Genomic DNA, 19,891 nt, shown 5'->3' with positions numbered 1-19,891 from the left:
CCTCGAGCTCGGTATAAAGGTGGCCGGTCTCCACCTCTGACCCAGTTCGGGATCAGACGGAAATCGGCCACCTTTATACTGAGCCCGAGGGGAGGCAGAGCCATCGTGCAGTGGTTTACCACATTACATGTAATACAGTAACCGTTTATCACAATACACATATTATATACTACAGTGGTTTACCACACCAGTTAAGGAATAATTTCTTCACTCAGGGGGCTCGGAAGCTTTGTGAGTCGAAGCCAGGGAGCTGGAGAGGATCAGTCGTTGAATGTCTTTAAGGCTGAGATTAAAAAATGATTGGGCAGCAAAGAAACCCAGGGGTGTGGTGGGAAAGCAGAGTTCAGGTGGGGGGGGGTCAGCGATGATCTTATTGAATGCTAGAATTTAACTTGAAGGGGCTGAACTGCCAACTCCTGTTCCTAATACCCCAACTCCCCGAGAACAAAATGTTGCTTCTTCTCCATCGCCGTAACCCATTGACCTTCCAGTTCCTCTGTTGCCTGGTTACCTGGCAGTTGCTGCCTGTGTAGCCCTGAGCACAGGAACACTTGTAGGTCCCATAGCCGTCCTGGCAGGTGCCTCCATTCAGGCAGGGCTGGGAGTCACACTCGTTTATTTCCTGCTGGCAGTAGTGACCAGCGAATCCGGCCGGGCAGTGGCAGGAGAAGTTGGCGACTTGGTCGACACATGTCCCTCCGTTCAGGCAGGAGCTGCGGAATAAGGGAAAATAGCTCATGATAAGGTGGGATCAAGTGGCTGAACATACGTACCTGGGTTCTGACATGACATTAGTGCAGTACTAATTAAATATCATTGCGATCAGGTCAAAATCAACAGAGTTCACCACAAACATACAAAATAGGAACCGAAGTCGGCCATTCGACCGTTCCATAAGATCATGGCTAATCTGTTTTTGTTTCAAGTACCACATTTCCAGTTATCCCCATGTCCTTCGGCTCCCTTGCCTAACAAGAGTCTATTAAATCCACCTTAAAAAAATATTCAATTTCCAGGGCAGTTGGGAATAATAAAAAATAAATAAAACTACAGATGCCGGAAAAGTGAATTTCAGACCGATGGTCAGATTTTAGCCGAAGTGACCGAGGTTGAAATCCAAGGAATTGGGTGCCAGAGCTCCCTGCCCAATATGACTTTCACTGGAATCAGATAGCAATGCTGTCCCTGATCCCGTCAGTTTCCCAATGGGCAGTGTACGGTTCATTTGTTCAGTGTGCGATTATGCTGATCTGGGGTGGGATTCTCCGACCCTCCAAGCCGGAATCGTGGCCAGCGCGGGGGGGCGGAGAATAGCCGTTCACGCCGGAAATGCGGCGCGACGGCGCTTCCGCGATTCTCTGCAGACCCGCCGGTCGCGTGCGCGCGGTTGAGACGGCGCCGGTCGGGGGCCGTTGGGGGCCACCTGCTACCCACCCGGAGGGAGCCCGGACCCGCGGCCGCGGTGGCATCCTGGTGGGGCGAATCCCACTCCGCGGGGGTGGCCAGGCTCAAGATCGGGGGCCACCGATCAGCGGCCCATCGTGATCTGGGGGGACCTACCTTACTCCGCGTGGGCCCGCTGTGTGGCTCCGCCATGTCGGCGGCGCCCGTGCCCAAGTGGGCCGCCGCAGCCATGCGTGGACCCGCTTGCGGGCGCTGTGTGCATGGGCAGCCGCGCGGTCTGGACAGCAGGGCCCCGCCAGCAGCCAGAGCTGTAGGACACACGCCGGGGCCCTGCTAGACCCCTGGAAAATGGGGAATCACCCCGGACTTTCGAGGAAAATGTCCAGAGTGATTCTCACCCATTTTCCGGCGGGCGTGGGGACTTAATCCCCAAAAAGGAGAATCCCGCCCCTGGTAACTGATCTATGCTCACTGTGCTTGATTGGTTAGGTCTGGTTGTTGACTCAGAACAAAAGTGAACTTAGGAGCTACTAGAAGCTAGAGCTGGGATAAGCATGGGTGCTGAGATTTCTGTGATTGCAGAGATATGTTAAAATACTAGAAATAAACCTGTTGCATTCATCAAAACAAGTGTAATCTCTGAAGTAAATCAACAAATCAGTAAAACACGACAGGCAGAGGGTGAGGAGGCGAATTAGGTTAATACTCCTTCCAACAATGTTTCGGATGCAGGCCATTCATTGCCCGCATCAGTGCAGTCTAAATCAGATCGTCGATATAATGTTGATCATGCCTGGAAAGGCAGCATGCTTGCCTCCGATTCAGAAGACTGTAGATGCACAATATCTCAGTTGGAAAGTAGGAAGGAACTTAAGCAAGGAGTCAGGAGGGCTAGAAGGGGTCACGAAAAGTCATTGGCAAATAGGGTTAAGGAAAATCCCAAGGCTTTTTACACGTACATAAAAAGCAAGAGGGTAGCCACGGAAAGGGTTGGCCCACTGAAGGATAGGCAAGGGAATCTATGTGTGGAGCCAGAGGAAATGGGCGAGGTATTAAATGAATACTTTGCATCAGTATTCACCAAAGAGAAGGAATTGGTAGATGTTGAGTCTGGAGAAGGGTGTGTAGATAGCCTGGGTCACATTGAGATCCAAAAAGACGAGGTGTTGGGCATCTTAAAAAATATTAAGGTAGATAAGTCCCCAGGGCCTGATGGGATCTACCCCAGAATACTGAAGGAGGCTGGAGAGGAAATTGCTGAGGCCTTGACAGAAATCTTTGGATCCTCACTGTTTTCAGGTGATGTCCCGGAGATCTGGAGAATAGCCAATGTTGTTCCTCTGTTTAAGAAAGGTAGCAAGGATAATCCAGGGAACTACAGACCGGTGAGCCTTACTTCAGTGGTAGGGAAATTACTGGAGAGAATTCTTTGAGTCAGGATCTACTCCCATTTGGAAGCAAATGGACGTATTAGTGAGAGGCAGCATAGTTTTATGAAGGGGAGGTCGTGTCTCACTAACTTGATAGAGTTTTTCGTGGAGGTCACAAAGATGATTGATGCAGGTAGGGCAGTGGATGTTGTCTATATGGACTTCAGTAAGGCCTTTAACAAGGTCCCTCATGGTAGACTAGTACAAAAGGTGAAGTCACACGGGATCAGGGGTGAGCTGGCAAGGTGGATACAGAACTGGCTAGGTCATAGAAGGCAGAGAGTAGCAATGGAAGGATGCTTTTCTGATTGGAGGGCTGTGACTAGTGGTGTTCCGCAGGGATCAGTGCTGGGACCTTTGCTGTTTGTAGTATATATAAATGATTTGGAGGAAAATGTAACTGGTCTGATTAGTAAATTTGCAGACGACACAAAGGTTAGTGGAATTGCGGCTAGCGATGAGGACTGTCAGAGGATACAGCAGGATTTAGATTGTTTGGAGACTTGGGCGGAGAGATGGCGGATGGAGTTTAATCCGGACAAATGTTAGGTAATGCATTTTGGAAGGTCTAATGCAGGTAGGGAATATACAGTGAATGGTAGAACCCTCAAGAGTATTGAAAGTCAGAGAGATCTAGGTGTACAGGTCCACAGGTCACTGAAAGGGGCAACACAGGTGGGGAAGGTAGTCAAGAAGGCATACGGCATGCTTGCCTTCATTGGCCGGGGCATTGAGTATAAGAATTGGCAAGTCATGTTGCAGCTGTATAGAACCTTAGTTAGGCCACACTTGGAGAAGAGTGTTCAATACTGGTCGCCACACTACCAGAAGGATGTGGAGGCTTTAGAGAGGGTGCAGAAGAGATTTACCAGAATGTTGCCTGGTATGGAGGGCATTAGCTATGAGGAGCGGTTGAATAAACTCGGTTTGTTCTCACTGGAATGACGGAGGTTGAGGGGCGACCTGATAGAGGTCTACAAAATTATGAGGGGCATAGACAGAGTGGATAGTCAGAGGCTTTTCCCCAGGGTAGAGGGGTCAATTACTAGGGAGCATAGGTTTAAGGTGCGAGGGGCAAGGTTTAGAGTAGATGTACGAGGCAAGTTTTTTACACAGCGGGTAGTGGGTGCCTGGAACTCGCTACCGGAGGAGGTGGTGGAAGTAAGGACGATAGTGACATTTAAGGGGCATCTTGACAAATACATGAATAGGATGGGAATAGAGGGATACGGACCCAGGAAGTGAAGAAGATTGTAGTTTAGTCGGGCAGCATGGTCGGCATGGGCTTGGAGGGCCGAAGGGCCTGTTCCTGTGCTGTACTTTTCTTTGTTCTTTGACAGTGCTGAGGGAATGCTGCACTGTCAGAGATGCCATCTATTTGGATGAGACAAGTACCCAAGGCCGTGCCTGCCCTCTCAGGTAGGTATAAAAGATCCGAGGGCATCTTTCAAGGAGCACAGAATTTCATCCTGGTGTCTTGGCCAATGGTTATCCCTCACCCTGCATCATAAAATGCACGATTATCGGGCCGTTATCATTTTGCTGCTTGTGGGAGCTTTCTGTGCACAAATTGTTTGCCAGATTTCCCTACTTGGAAATACAGACCTGGGTGTACAGGGCAAAAGACAACATTTGCAGATGACACAAAACTTGGAGGTGTCCTGAACTGGTTTGGAGGATAGCGATAGATATCGAGAGGACGTCGACTGGCTAGTGGCACGGGCAGACATGTGGCAGATGAAGTTTCAGCAGAGATGTGTGAAGTGATACACACTGGTCGGAAAAAGGAGGCGAGGAGAGATCAAGTAAAATGAAGGGGACAGCGAGGCTGTGGTGAATGTATTGCTGTAACAATTCACCATGTACATATCTGTATTACGCTGTTCCCCATGTGGGCTCCACCTATGGACCATTGTAAGGTATTACCTATGATGTCGCATGTTGGGGCCTGTGTGGGCTCCGCCCCTGGCTCCTCCCCTTGAGGGGAGGTATAAGAGCAGTCGCCCTGTAGGCGGCTCCCACTAACAGATCAGTCGCAGGCAGGCACTGTTCTAGTTGATTAAAGCCACAGGTTACTTCTACTCCTGGTTTTGTGTGAATTGATGGTCGCATCAGTGGCCACGGGACATAGCTGGGGGCACAGCTGCACAAATAATTGAAAGTGACAAGGCAGGTTGAGAAAGTGGTTAAAAGAGCGTTTTTGTAGATTTACAAAAGCAGAAAATGCCAAGATGAATCTTCATAAAAGATTGATTTGACGTCAAATGAAATACTGTGTCCAATTCTGCCCACCACACTTCAGGGATGGATCTGAAAGCTTGTGATAAGGTGCAGAAAAGATATACGAGAGTTGTTCCAGGGTTTGAAGGAATTCAGTTGAGCTGATAAACTGGGATGTTCTTCTAGGAGAATAGAAGGCTAAGAGGAGATTGGGGAAAGATGTTCAAAGTCATGGGGGATTTAGACAGAGCAGGTGGGGAGAAACTGTCCCCATTGGTTGAGAGGTCAAGACCCAGAGGACATTGATTTAAGATGAATGACAAAAGAAGCAAAGAGACGTCATGAAGAAAACAGAAATGGATTGGATTTGTTTATTGTCACGAGTACCGAGGTACAGTGAAAAGTATTTTTCTGCGAGCAGCTCAGCAGATCATTAAGTACATGAAAAGAAAAGGAGATAAAAGAAAATACATAATAGGGCAACACAAGGTACACAATGTAACTACATAGACACCGGCATCGGGTGAAGCATACAGGGGTGTAGTGTTAATCAGGTCAGTCCATAAGAGGATCGTTTACGAGTCTGGTAACAGCGGGGAAGAATCTGTTCGTGCGTGTTCTCAGACTTTTGTATCTCCTGCCCGATGGAAGAAGTTGGAAGAGTGAGTAAGCCGGGTGGGAGGGGTCTTTGGTTGTGCCGCCCGCTTTCCCCAGGCAGCGGGAGGTGCAGATGGAGTCAATGGTGCAGCGAGTGGTTGGGATAGGAAATGTGCTGCCAGAGAGTGCCGTGGACACATTCAATCTCAAAAGGGAACTGGGTCAACATCTGAATGGAAAAACATTGCAGGTATACAGGACAAGGACAGAGGGGTGGGACTAGTCACGTGGCTGTTGCAGAGAACCAGCATGAACCTGGGGGCCAACCTGCCTTCTCCTGTGCTGTAACCATTCTATAATTTCCACCTGGGAGGCCAGGACTTGAACATGACTGAAAAAAGAGACAGGTTGCAGAATATTTTCATCTCGCACTCATCAGGACAAAGACAAGAATGCTACATTTTGAACGATCACCACAATTAACTTCATTGCAGTGTTAATGTAAGCCTATTTGTGACAATAAAGATTATTATTATTTAGACTGCAGGAGAAAAGGGTGCAGGTTGGTCAGCAAGCTGACTCTGATTGGCTGAGGCGTTGCCACGGAGAAAGCAATGGAGAACTACGGGCTCAGACGTGTTCTCCCAAAAAAACCCGAGTGTGTTCCAGCCTTGTGCCTTCATTTTGTTTCACACAAGAGCTTGGGGAGCCTATAGTTCCTCATTATTTTCACCATGGCAATGCTTCAGCAAATCAGTGCTGACTGGCTGGTCAATTGTCACTCTTCCATCTTGTGGCATAATATCTTGGGGCGATGGTTTGAAATTTGACATTCTAGCATTTGTCCCAATGAGCGCAGGATGTAAAACTTTGGCAACAAGCCTCTCTCTCTTCAGCAATCATAGAATCGTAGAATTTACAGTGCACATTCTATGATTCTACATTACACTAGCCACAACAGTTAAAAAATAAATTACATTCTGGTGGGTGTGGCAGAAAAGAAAATTTATTTCTTTGGCACGGTCTTGGCCCTGGACCTTATCGATGACGTCATCCATTATCCCTCCTGCAGTAACCCAGGAGACACGAAGATAAAGGTTAAACTAAATTTATCTAAATTCAAAAGTAAAGCTTAGCCATGGCCTACAACATTAATGTCCCAGCCCGGGACTAACGGGAACTCCCGGCTGGGGTCCAGAACGGTATTTAAAAGGCTCAATAACGGGCCTCCGCCCGTTACCGTGGGAACTCGCACTCCAAGAGCTCCACGGGGAGATCAGTGAGTGAGCCCTCGTGATCCCAGTGAGGGTTATCACACCTACCTCGGGGTGCAGTCTGGAATGTCGTTTTCACAGCGGATGCCATCATACCCCAGTGGGCAGTTGCAGGTGTACCCAGTCACGTGATCATTGCAGAGCGCCCCGTTCTGGCACGGGTCACTGCTGCATTCGTCCATGTCGTCCTGGCAACGCTCACCGGCGAAGCCCGCCGGACAGGAGCAGTTAAAGAAATCTACCCCGTCCTCACAGGAGCCACCATTGAGGCACGGGTCTGGAGGAAAACACACGTAGAGGTTATATCTCATTTCAGCCTTCTCCTCACCGCCCAACCAACCACCCTCGGCACCCTCCAACCCCCAACACCACTATTGTCCCGTTAAACTGGCTCAATGCACTTTGCGTCAAGTTGTGCCCTGTCGAAAAACTGCTGTAAAGAACCAGGGGAGAACAAAATGAAAGTGTGTCCTAGGAGTTAAAGAGGCAGCAGCGTCACTGATTGGTTGAGGGTGGATGGAGGCATGGTTGTGAAGTTGTGGGGTCCATGAAGATCTGCATAAAGGAGGAAGGGGGCAGAGAAGAAACACGGGGATTGTTGAAAAACAGAGACATGCTGTCAAAGTTTTCTGTCTTGCACTCATCAGGACAGATGCAACAACGCCAAATTTCAAAGGGAGCAAGAATTTAGACTGCTTGAGAAAAGGGTGCTGATTGGTTGTCAGGTCAACTCTGATTGGTCAAGATGTTGCCATGGAGAATGCACCTGGAAACTATGCGTTTATACTATCAGCCAACTATTTTCCACTCAACCAGAATCGACTTACCAACCAATCAGCATCATTTTCCATGCACTTTAACTGTTGCTCCCCTTGAAATAGGCATTCTTGGTCACATTTTTCCGGCCTTACCAGAGGGTGGAATCATCCAGATTTGCCAATAGTGACTTTCTGCTGCAGCCGAGGAAGAGATAGTTTTCTTGACATTTCAGCCCAGTATAGAATGTGTGACCTGATAGTGGAGGGAGGGAGGGAGGAAGGGAAGGAGGAAGAAGAGAAAACTGAGGGGAGGTAAGAAAGGAACCCTGATCACTTACTGGGTGAGCAGTCGTCAATGTCCATGTCACACAGCCGGCCATTGTAGCCCACTTGGCACTTGCAAAGGTGCCCACCTTCAGAGTTCTGGCACTCCCCTTGGTTGAGGCAGGGGTCCGAGACGCATTCATCAATGTCCTCCTGGCAAACAAGCCCTGCAGAGGTAATCAGGAAAAGCCATTGTAGTCCTTCATTTTCCACTGCATGTTGTCCCTCTGCTCTGTACTCTACTGTCCACAAGTCTGCGTCATGGCCCTCAGCACAATGGATATCCTCCCCTCTCCGTTTAAACTCACAGAATCATAGAATACCTACAGTGCAGAGGGAGAACACTTGACCCATCGGCTCTTGCGCCCACCCGCAGAAAGAGGACCCGTCCAAGCCCACTTGCACACACTATCCCCACAACCCTGCCTAACCTCATCCTGGGACACTAAGGAACAACATACCTCAACCAATCCACCCAACCTGCACATCTCTGGACTGTGGGAGAAAACCGGAGCAACCGGAGGAAACTCGCGCAGACACGGGGGGAGAATGTACCACACAGGCAGTCAGCCAAGGTTGGAATTGAACCTGGGTCCCTGGAACTGTGAGGCAGCAGTGCCGATAAAACTGTCAATGTTAAAACCCTCTGCAGCATCTCTACTGTTACCCCCAACTGAAATCTCTAAACTAGGGTGCTCTGGGTTCCTCCCACAGTCCAAATATGTGCAGGTTAGGTGGATTGGCTACAAACGGTCCCCTTCTGCACTGTGGGGATTCTATGATGATAGGAGCTAACCTGACTTATTCAAAGCTCCAAGGTTCACTTCCACCTTTTGTACAGCGCCCTATCTGACAATCTTTGCAAGACCAAACATCATAGTTAACAGCCTCCGAATTATCAGACCGACAGAGGCGACTGGGCGGGATTCTTGGCAGCCCTGCACCGGAATCGCGTTTGGCGTGGGGGCGGCGAATCGATGTTTACGTGGGAATCGTGCACGGCACCGCCATTGACGGAGACCCCCGCCCTCCCCCCCTCTGTTTTCCCCAGGCAGCGGCAGGTGTAGATGGAGTCAATGGACGGGAGGCAGGTTCGTGTGATGGACTGGGCGGTGTTCACGACTCTCTGAAGTTTCTTGCGGTCCTGGGCCGAGCAGTTGCCATAAAGGAGAGAATAGCAGTGCATTTGCAAACGAATAATTGGATTCAGCAGAGCCAGCATGGTTTTATGATGGGGAAATCATGTCAGACTAATTTACTAGAGTTCTTCGAGGAGGTATCAGCCAGAGTAGATAAAGGAGAACCAGTAAATGTTGTATATTTGTATTTTCAAAAGGCATTTGATAAGATGCCACACAAAAGGTTACGATGCAAGATAGGAGCTCATGATGTTGGAGGTAATATACTGGCATGGATAGAGGATTGGCTAACTAACAGGAAGCAATAAGGGGATCTTTCTCAGATTGGAGGACAGTAACGAGTGGAGTGCCCCAGGGATCAGTGCTGGGACTGCAGTCCTTCACAATATATATGAATGATTCGGAGGAGGAAACAGAGTGGTCAGACTTATGGATGATACAAAGGGGAGAGACGGAAGGCAGATGGTAATAGAAGTAGCTTACAGGGGGATTTTGATAGGTTAAGTGAGTGGCAGGAATTAGCACAAAGAATTCAACGTGGGAAAATGTGAGATTGTTCACTTTGGAAGAAAGAATGAGAAGGCGGATTATTATTCAAATGGAAAGAGACTGCAGAAAGCTGCAGCATAAAGGGACTTGGGGTCCTTGTTCACGAACCCCATGGAGCTAACATACAGGTGCAGAAGGTAATAATAATAATCTTTATTAGTGTCATAACTAGGCTTACATTAAGATTGCAATGAAGTTAATGTGAAAATCCATTAGCCGCCACACAGATACACAGAGGGAGAATTCAGAATGTCCAATTCACCCAAGTCTTTAGGGACTTGTGGGAGGAAACCGGAGCACCCAGAGGAAACCCACGTAGCCACGATGAGAACATGCAGACTCCGCACAGACAGTGACCCAAGGCGGGAATTGAACCCAGGTGCCTGGAGATGTGAAGCAACAGTGCTAACCACAGTGCTATAGGGAAGCAAATGGAATGCGGGCTTTTATTTCGAGGGGATGGAGCATAAAAGTGAAGAGGTGTTTCTGCAACTGTACAAGGTAAGAGTGAGTCCACAGTGAGAATAAGGTAAACAGCTTTGGTCCCTTATTTAAGGAGAGATATGTTATTGGAGGCAGTACAGAGGAGGTTTACTAGGATATTCCCGGGTATGGAGGGACTGCCAGATGATGAATGATTAAACAAGTTGGGTTGTAGTTCAGCAGAATGAGAGGTGATAGATTGAAACATATCAGATTCTGGGGGGTGGGACAGGGTAAATGTTGGCAGGACGATTCCACTCATGGGAGGGAGCAGGACCAGAGGGCATAGTCGCAGAATAAGGGGCTCATTTAAGACGGATTTGAGGAAGAATTTCTTCTCCCAAAGTGTGGTGAATCTTTAGAATTCTGTAACCCAGGAAGCTGTGGAGGCCGAGTCCCTGAACATTTACAATGCTGAGATCGATAGGTTTTTAATCAGTTGGGGAATTAAAGATTACGGAGATAAGGCAAGGAAGCTGATTTAGTGACTGCGAGATCAGCCATGATCTTATTAAATAGTGGAGCAGGCTCAAGGGGCTGAATGGCTTGACTCCTGTTTTTTATAGTCAGGTGGTCTTATAGAATGGCCTATGCATACTCCTAAATGCCGTTGTATCTTTGCGGCTTCCCTGGGAGTGTTTGATGGGACAGTGTAGAGGGAGCTTTACTCTGTATCTAACCCCGTGCTGTACCTGTCCTGGGAGTGTTTGATGGGATAGTGTAGAGGGAGCTTTACTCTGTATCTAACCCCGTGCTGTACCTGTCCTGGGAGTGTTTGATGGGACAGTGTAGAGAGAGCTTTACTCTGTATCTAACCCCATGCTGTACCTGTCCTGGGAGTGTTTGATGGGACAGTGAAGAGGGAGCTTTACTCTGTATCTAACCCCGTGCTGTACCTGTCCTGGGAGTGTTTGATGGGACAGTGTAGAGGGAGCTTTACTCTGTATCCAAACCCGTGCTATACCTGTCCTGGGAGTGTTTGATGGGACAGTGAAGAGGGAGCTTTACTCTGTATCTAACCCCGTGCTGTACCTGTCCTGGGAGTGTTTGATGGGACAGTGTAGAGGGAGCTTTACTCTGTATCCAAACCCGTGCTGTACCTGTCCTGGGAGTGTTTGATGGGACAGTGTAGAGGGTGCTTTACTCTGTATCTAACACCGTGCTGTACCTGTCCTTGGAGTGTTTGATGGGACAGTGCAGAGGGAGCTTTACTCTGTATCTAACCCCGTGCTGTATCTGTCCTGGGAGTGTTTCATGGGGACAGTGTAGAGGGAGCTTTACTCTGTATCTAACCCCGTGCTGTACATGTCCTGGGAGTGTTTGATGGGTCAGTGTAGAGGGAACTTTACTATGTAACAAACCCCGTGCTGTACCTGTCCTGGGAGTGTTTGATGGGACAGTGTAGAGGGAGCTTTACTATGTAACTAACCCCGTGCTGTACCTGTCCTGGGGGTGTTTGATGGGGACAGTGTAGAGGGTGCTTTACTCTGTATCTAACCCCGTGCTGTACCTGGCCTGGGAGTGTTTCATGGGACAGTGTAGAGGGAGCTTTACTCTGTATCTAATCCCATGCTGTACCTGTCCTGGGAGTGTTTGATGGGGTCAGTGTAGATGGAGCTTTACTCTCTATCTAATCCCGTGCTGTCCCTGTCCTGGGAGTGTTTGATCAGGACAGTGTAGAGGGAGCTTTACTCTGTATCTAACCCCGTGCTGTACCTGTCCTGGGAGTGTTTAATGGGACAGTGTAGAGGGAGCTTTACTCTGTATCTAACCCATGCTGTACCTGACCTTCTTTCCCACTTTGGGGTTGAGGTCAATAACATTATCAGAAGTCTCTCACCACTCCATCCAGCTGGGCATACACAAGAGAATTTGTGGTAGTCTGCTGACTCAATACATGTGCCACCATTTTTGCAAGGGTACTGAGCACAAGGGGCGAGTAGTGTCTCGCAGCTCGCACCTATGAGGAAAATAAGCAAGAGAAAATTAATCAACTGCGGAAAATATTGATCGAGCAGAATCTATACAATTGCACTGAGTATTGATAGGATATGTCAATCAAATGGACACTCTCACATCAAGATCACTCTCGGCACAGGATTGTAATATCTGCAGGTGCTCCCAAACACTGGATCCCCCCATACACCAGGGGCTGGATTTACCGATTCTGAGGCAAAGTGCCGATGCCGTCGTGGCATTTTACCAAAGCGGCGCCGACCCCTCACCGATCCTGGTATGGGGCCAGCAGCCGTGCCGGCTAAAACTCCCGGCTCCCACGACAAAAAGGGCTGGAGAATGTCCGGTTGCGAGGCCCCGCCTGCCCACGGCGCCGGCCCTGCGTGGCCAAGACCTGCCAGATGCTGCCGGTCTAGCCACCCGCTGGCCGCCCCACCCAGCCCATTGCGGAAACCCCGCCCGGCCAGCAGCGCTGGCCACGGTCCACAGCAGTCACGGCGGGTTCCCGACCGCTGGGCCCACACATTGCCGGCATGGGCGAGAACTCGGGCCATCGGGGGGCGGAGCATCGGGGAGGGCCTTCCGGTGACGCGCCAACGGCGTTCCAACAGCATGCGGCGTGCGATGGGATGGCACCATTTCTGAGGGGGCGGAGGATAGAAAACCGGCGTCAAACCGGTGCCGCCCCCGATTGGGGCATCTGAAGGGATTCTCCACCCAACCCGCCAGTTACAATATCGGCGTCGGGCAACGGTGAATCCCGCCCCCGATCTACTGAATCACATGACCACCCCTCCCCCCCCCCCCCCCCCCCCCCTCCCGACCAGGCCGCCCCCCCCCAGATGGATGCAGGCCGAGGTCCAGCCGGGTAAGACCACACGAGGACGGCGCCGGCGGGACTCGGAGTTTTTTTACGGCCCCCGGGCGGACAATCGCCGGGGTGGGCAACGTGGAGCGGCCCCCGACCGGCGCCGGCGCCGATGGTGCCGATTCTCCGGGCGGCGTCGGGCGATTCACGGCCGGCCCAGCGATTCCCCGGCCTGGCCTGGGCTGAGGGAATACCGCCCTCTATCCCCAGCTCCCAGAGAACTGCTCCAGGGTCTTTGATTGATGGGTCTGGGTCAACCTAGTCAATAAATCAGTCCATGTTCTTGGCAACTTCATCCTGTACTGAGGAGGATGTACAATCAGCCAAAGTGAGTACATTCCTGCACTGGGGAAATAAATGCTCATAAACAAAGCTCACTGCTCATTCGGTGGCTGTTTTCTAGGACTTTCTGCAACATCCAGTAAATACAAACATGGGCAGAAACCCTCCCCTCCCCAGTAATGTCTCCACAACGAGCCAGCCACCGCCACCCCCCCCCACCTCCACCACCAACCGCCCACCCCCTCCCACCATCGGTGGTGTAGCAGGTTACAAAGTGCTATTCCCACTGCAAAGCCATGAATGCCAGTGAAGACAAACATTGATAAGGTCTGCTCTACAACCCATTTGAAGCACTTGCGTACCTGTGTAGGGAAGCTCGCACTGGCACAGGTAGCTGGCAATGCCATCGACGCAGTGGCCCTTGTTCAAGCAGGGGTTGGGGAGGCAGTCATCTTGATTCATCTGGCAGTTCTGGCCTAGTGCAAAGATCAATAAAACAAAAAGGAGTTACTCGAGGATCGGAATCCGGCTGGTAGCTCACAGTGCCAGTCATTCTGTAACGGAGGGCACCGCAGGAGAATGCAGCAGAGTCAATATTTTCAGGCTGATAGAGGCCTCCTCTCCATTATGGCCCTCTCGACAGCAAGAGCTTAGTTTTATATAGTGACCTCCATGGCACAAACTGGATACCTGACAACTGGGGTCTATCTCCATCGTCTCGGAGATCTCGGGCGAGCGCCGTTCAGCCCTGGTCCCCACAAACGGGGACCAGACGGAACAGCACTCATGGGGGTCCCTCAAGGGATTGGAGGCCTCCAGATGCATGCCCGTTGGGCAGGGTGGTAACCTGGTACTGTTGGTGCCACCCAGGCACCCTGACAATGCCAGACTGGCGGCACTTGCTGTGGGACTTTGTTTCCTTTTAGCTGAATCATGCCCGCAGATTAAAGCTCCCTCTACACTGTCCCATCAAACACTCCCAGGACAGGTACAGCACGGGGTTAGATACAGAGTAAAGCTCCCTCTACACTGTCCCCATCAAACACTCCCAGGACAGGTACAGCATGGGGTTAGATACAGAATAAAGCTCCCTCTACACTGTCCCATCAAACACTCCCAGGACAGGTACAGCACGGGGTTAGATACAGAGTAAAGCTCCCTCTACACTGTCCCATCAAACACTCCCAGGACAGGTACAGCACGGGGTTAGATACAGAGTAAAGCTCCCTCTACACTGTCCCATCAAACACTCCCAGGACATGTACAGCACGGGTTAGATACAGAGTAAAGCTCCCTCTACACTGTCCCATCAAACACTCCCAGTACAGGGACAGCACGGGGTGAGATAGAGAGTAAAGCTCCCTCTACACTGTCTCATCAAACACTCCCAGGACAGGTACAGCACGGGGTTAGATACAGAGTAAAGCTCCCTCTACACTGTCCCCATCAAACACTCCCAGGACAGGGACAGCACAGGGTTAGATACAGAGTAAAGCTCCCTCTACACTGTCCCCATCAAACACTCCCAGGACAGGGACAGCACGGGGTGAGATAGAGAGTAAAGCTCCCTCTACACTGTCTCATCAAACACTCCCAGGACAGGTACAGCACGGGGTTAGAAACAGAGTAAAGCTCTCTCTACACTCCCATCAAACACTCCCAGGACAGGGACAGCACGGGTTAGAAAACACTGACTCAAGTCAAATGTAAACTGATGCTGTTTCAGGAATCCTTTTTTTTCTCTTTATCCTTTCATTGGATGTGGGAGGCACTGGCAAGGCCTGCGTTTGTTGTCCATCTCTAATAGCCCTCAAACTGAATGGCATTGAAAGAGTGAACCACATTACTGTGGATCTGGAATCACATGTCGGCCAGACCGTTAAGAACAGCAGATTCCGTCCCTAAAGGACATGGGTGAACCAGATGGGTTTTTACGGCAGTTGAGAATGGTTTCATGGTCATCATTGGACTTCAAATGCCAGGTATTTTTTATTGAAATCAAATTTCACCATTTGCCTTGGTGCGATTCGAACCGGTGTCCTGACAGGATTACCCAGGGTGTCTGCATTCCTAGTCCACCGGCTCCCCCCCCCCCATATAATATAAACTCTGCTTGAGAGCTGACATGATGCCCTCACGAGTTGAGAGGTTTGGTAATGCCAAATGCTGGAACAAGGGGCGGGATTCTCCGCGAACCGGTGCCGCGAACCACTCCGGCGTGAACCACTCCTCTGCACCTTCAGGGGCTAGGCCGGAGCCTGAGTGTTTGGCACCCCGCCAACCGGTGAGGAAGGGCCTCCGTCGGCCGGCGTGAGTTGGCGCATGCGCGGGAGCGCCAACGTGTGCTGGCGTCACCCCAGCGCATGCGCAGGGGGGTTCTTCTCCGCACCGGCTATGGCGGAGGTTGGCAGCGACCGGTGCGGTGGGAATGAGTGCCCCCACGGCACAGGTCCGCCCGCGGATCGATGGGCCCCGATCGCGGGCCAGGCCACCGTGGGTGCACCTCCCGGGTCCAGATCCCCCCGCACCCCCCCCCCCCCGAGAACTCTGCAGGCCGCCCGCAGAGCCATGTCCCGCCGGCAAGGACCTGTTGTGATTTACGCCGGCGGGACCGGCCGAAAACGGGCGGCGGGCCGGAGAATCGCTGGGGGGACCGCTGCCAATGGCCCCCGACCAGCGCGGCGAGATTCCCACCCCCGCCAAAGCCTCGGCGCTGGTGAATCCGGCAGCCGGCGGGGGCAGGATTCACGCCGCCCCCCGGCGATTCACCGACCCGGCGGGGTTCGGAGAATCCCGCCCCAGGTCCCTGATTTTCCTTCCTTTTTCTTCGCTTCCTCCTCAACATTGCGCTCACCTCCTCTTTTCTCTCCTTCACTCTCTTCCCCCTCCATCCTCCACCATTCATTCTCCTCCCTGTCCCCTCTGCTCCAGCAGCAGCCACCCTCTTTCTCTTTAAGTGTTTGACAATTCTTGCCATCGCGCTGCCTGCGCTGCTGCCCCTCTTACCTTTGAACCCCTTTGGGCAGAGGCAGTCGTAGCCATTGACACGATCCCGGCACGTCCCGCCGTGCGTACAGGGGTGCGACTCGCATTCATTGACATCGATGTGACATGTGGTCCCTGTCCAGCCTGACTGGCAAAGGCACGTGAACCTGGAAAAGATAAATCAGCAACTGCTGGTATCAATAAGCAACAGAAGGAACAGACCTTCAGGATTGCTGAAAAAAGAGACGTGCTGCTGAAGCTTTTCATCTTGCACTCATCAGGGTAGCTCACGAGATAAGCCAACAGTACGCAGAACATAGAATATGGAACATACAGTGCAGAAGGAGGCCATTTGGCCCATCGAATCTGCACCGACCCACTTAAGCCCACACTTCCACCCTATCCCCATAACCCCTCCTCACCTTTTTGGGCACTAAGGGCAATTTATCATGGCCGATCCACCTAACCTGCACGTCTTTGGACTGTGGGAGAAAACCGGAGCACCCGGAGGAAACCCACGCAGACACGGGGAGAATGTGAAGACTCCGCACAGACAGTGACCCAGCGGGGAATCGAACCTGCGCCCCTGGTGCTGTGAAGCCACAGTGCTAGCCACATGTGCTACCGTGCTGCTGTAAAGGGAACAACAATTTACAGTGCATGAGAAGAGAGTGCTGATTGCTTGGCACGTAGCATGTGATTGGTAGATTGGTCGAGGTGTTGCCATGGAGAATGCAGCAGAGAATATTACTGCAGGTGTCAACGTGCCTCACTGGTGGCACTGTCACTGCCCCCCTCCCCCCCAACCGCCCCCCTCAACCCACACTGCTCCCCGGCGTGCTCCTCCAAGACAGAAAGTCAAGGGTTTCTGCCACACTCCAGGACTTGAGCCCACAATCTTGGCTGATATTTCACTGGTAGATAGAAAAAAAATATGTGGCATCTTTCACAGTCACTGAACAGCTTAAAGTGCTGAACAGGCAAATAAATTATTTTGCGGTGTAGCCACTGTTGTAACGCAGGAAACTCTGCAGCCAGTTTCCGCGCAGCAAGATTCCACAAACTGCAATGCGATAATGGCCAGATGATCATTTCTTTGCGATCTTCTTTGAGGGTTAAGGACACTGGCTGTAACTCTCTCGCCCTTCTCTGAAATCGCGCCACTGGATCTGTTTGTCGGACACATGAGTAGGTAGTCGGGTCCTGAGTTTAGTGTTTCAGCTGAAAGACAGCACTGTACAGCCGTCCTGCAGTACTACACTGGAGCATTGGCCTTGAGTTAGTGCTCGAGTGCCAGGCTGCACTGCGGTGTTGACTTTCCGGCGAGACGCTGAATCGTTTGCTTCAGTGGATGTGAAAAAAATCCAGATGTACAGTTTGAAGGGGTTGGGGGTTCTTCGTAGTGTGCTGGCCAACATTACTCATTTATCTCACTGCTGTTTAAAATATTGCGCTGGGCACAATCTGGCTGACCTATTTCCTAATTCGCAGCAATGGCCACTGAGGTGGCTGTACACACTTAATGACTACTGGAATGGAGAGTAGGTCTTACGAGGAAAGGTTGAGGGTGCTAGGCCTTTCCTCATTAGAACGGAGAAGGATGAGGGGCGACTTGATAGAGGTTTATAAGATGATCAGGGGAATAGATAGAGTAGACAGTCAGAGACTTTTTCCCCGGGTGGAACAAACCATTACAAGGGGACATAGATTTAAGGTGAAAGGTTGAAGATATAGGGGGGATGTCAGAGGTAGGTTTTTTACCCAGAGAGTAGTGGGGGCATGGAATGCACTGCCTGTGGAAATAGTTGAGTCGGAACATTAGGGACCTTCAAGCGGCTATTGGATGATGGTAGAATGATGGGGTGTAGATTAATTTGTTCTTAATCTAGGACAAATGTTCGGCACAACATCGTGGGCCGAAGGGCCTGTTCTGTGCTGTATTTTTCTATGTTCTATGTTTGCTTACAGTAAGGGAGAGCGATAGTGGATTTGCGCTGAAGTCACTGGTATTCCAGATGTTCGGGCTAATACACTGGTGACGCAGGCTCCAATTCCACCATGGCACGCAGCGGAATTTTAAAATTCAGTAAATTCACTGCGATGATAAATCTTTACTGGACTGATTCCAGGGATGGCGGGACTGTCATATGAGGAGAGATTGACTAGGTTGGGATAGTTCTCACTGGAGTTCAGAATGAGTGGGGGATCTCATAGAGACTTATAAAATTCCAACAGGACTAGACAGGGTAGATGCAGGGAAGATGTTACCAATGATGGGTGTTTCCAGAACCAGGGTCACAGCCTGAGGATTCAGGATAAACCATTTCGGAGAGAGATAAGGAGACATTTCTTCACCCAGAGAGTGGTGAGCCTGTGGAATTCATTACCACAGGGAGTAATTGAAGCTAAAACATTGAATATATTCAAGAGGCGGCTGGATATAGCACTTGGGGAGAATGGGATCAAAGGCTATGGGGTGAAAGGAGGATTCGGCTATTGAGTTGGATGATCAGCTATAATCGCGATGAATGGCGGAGCAGGCTCGAAGGGCCAAAAGGCCTCCTCCTGCTCCTATCTTCTCTGTATCTATGTATCTGTAAGATGAATGCAGTTGCGACCGTGTAACAATTCAGGGGCGTCATTCTCCGCCGGCGGGAGTCTCCGTTTTGCCGGCGCCCGGGGGTTTCCCAACGGCGTGGGGCTGCCCCACAATGGGAAACCCCATTGACCGGCCGGTGTAACGGAGCATCCCGCCGGCCGGTCGGGGCAGAAATGTGGCGGGGCGGGTAGGAGAATTTCGCCCCTGGTGTCTCAAAACCCATCGGGTTCAATCATACCTTCATTTCTTTTCCTCAGGGAAGGAAATCTGCCACCCTTACCTGTTCTGGCCTACATGTGACTCCGGGCCCACAGCAATGTGGTTGACTCTTAAACTGCCCCCTGATATGCCAGCCACAGTTCAGTTCCAGGGCAAATCGGGACGGGCAGCATTTGCTGCTCTTGCCAGTCATGCCCACACCATGGAATCATAGAATCACATGGCACAGAAGAGGTCCTTCGGCCCATCAAGCCTGCACTAGAAAAAAAACACTCTAAACCTGCACTGTCCCATCGAAGATTAAACGGGATAAATAAAGCTATGTCTAATTTTGGAAAAGTACTTTGGGATTTCCTGAGAGATTGAAAGGAGCTGGAATAATGTCAGCCTTCCCTTGTAGCTTACAGATACTGGGCGGGATTCTCCGGTCCCCCAGTCGGGTGTTTCTCATAGATTATCATAGAATTTACAGTGCAGAAGGAGGCCATTCGGCCCATCGAGTCTGCACCTGCTCTTGGAAAGAGCACCCTACCCAAGGTCAATACCTCCACCCTATCCCCATAACCCAGTAACCCCACCCAACACTAAAGGCAATTTTGGACACTAAGGGCAATTTATCATGGCCAATCCACCTAACCTGCACATCTTTGGACTGTGGGAGGAAACCGGAGCACCCGGAGGAAATCCACGCACACATGGGGAGGACGTGCAGACTCCGCACAGACAGTGACCCAAGCCGGAATCGAACCTGGGACCCTGGAGCTGTGAAGCAATTGTGCTATCCACAATGCTACCGTGCTGCGC

General features: G+C 50.8%; 1 protein-coding gene across 1 annotated transcript in view; it reads right to left on the bottom strand.

The window, feature by feature from the left end:
* LOC140390348 (uncharacterized) overlaps positions 1 to 19,891 on the bottom strand; it is a 222,817-nt gene that overhangs the window by 65,955 nt on the left and 136,971 nt on the right. The window contains exons 14-19 of the mRNA XM_072475420.1: positions 16,291 to 16,436; positions 13,647 to 13,760; positions 12,019 to 12,138; positions 8,022 to 8,174; positions 6,974 to 7,202; positions 512 to 713 (exon numbers count right to left, since the gene is read on the bottom strand). Coding sequence (XP_072331521.1) covers positions 512 to 713; positions 6,974 to 7,202; positions 8,022 to 8,174; positions 12,019 to 12,138; positions 13,647 to 13,760; positions 16,291 to 16,436 — 964 coding nt within the window. The remainder of the gene's footprint in view (positions 1 to 511; positions 714 to 6,973; positions 7,203 to 8,021; positions 8,175 to 12,018; positions 12,139 to 13,646; positions 13,761 to 16,290; positions 16,437 to 19,891) is intronic.

The sequence above is a fragment of the Scyliorhinus torazame genome, chromosome 14 (assembly GCF_047496885.1).
Source record: "Scyliorhinus torazame isolate Kashiwa2021f chromosome 14, sScyTor2.1, whole genome shotgun sequence".
Taxonomy (NCBI): domain Eukaryota; kingdom Metazoa; phylum Chordata; class Chondrichthyes; order Carcharhiniformes; family Scyliorhinidae; genus Scyliorhinus; species Scyliorhinus torazame.
Note: the sequence above shows the minus strand (reverse complement) of the source record. Positions and strands in the feature narration are given on the sequence as shown.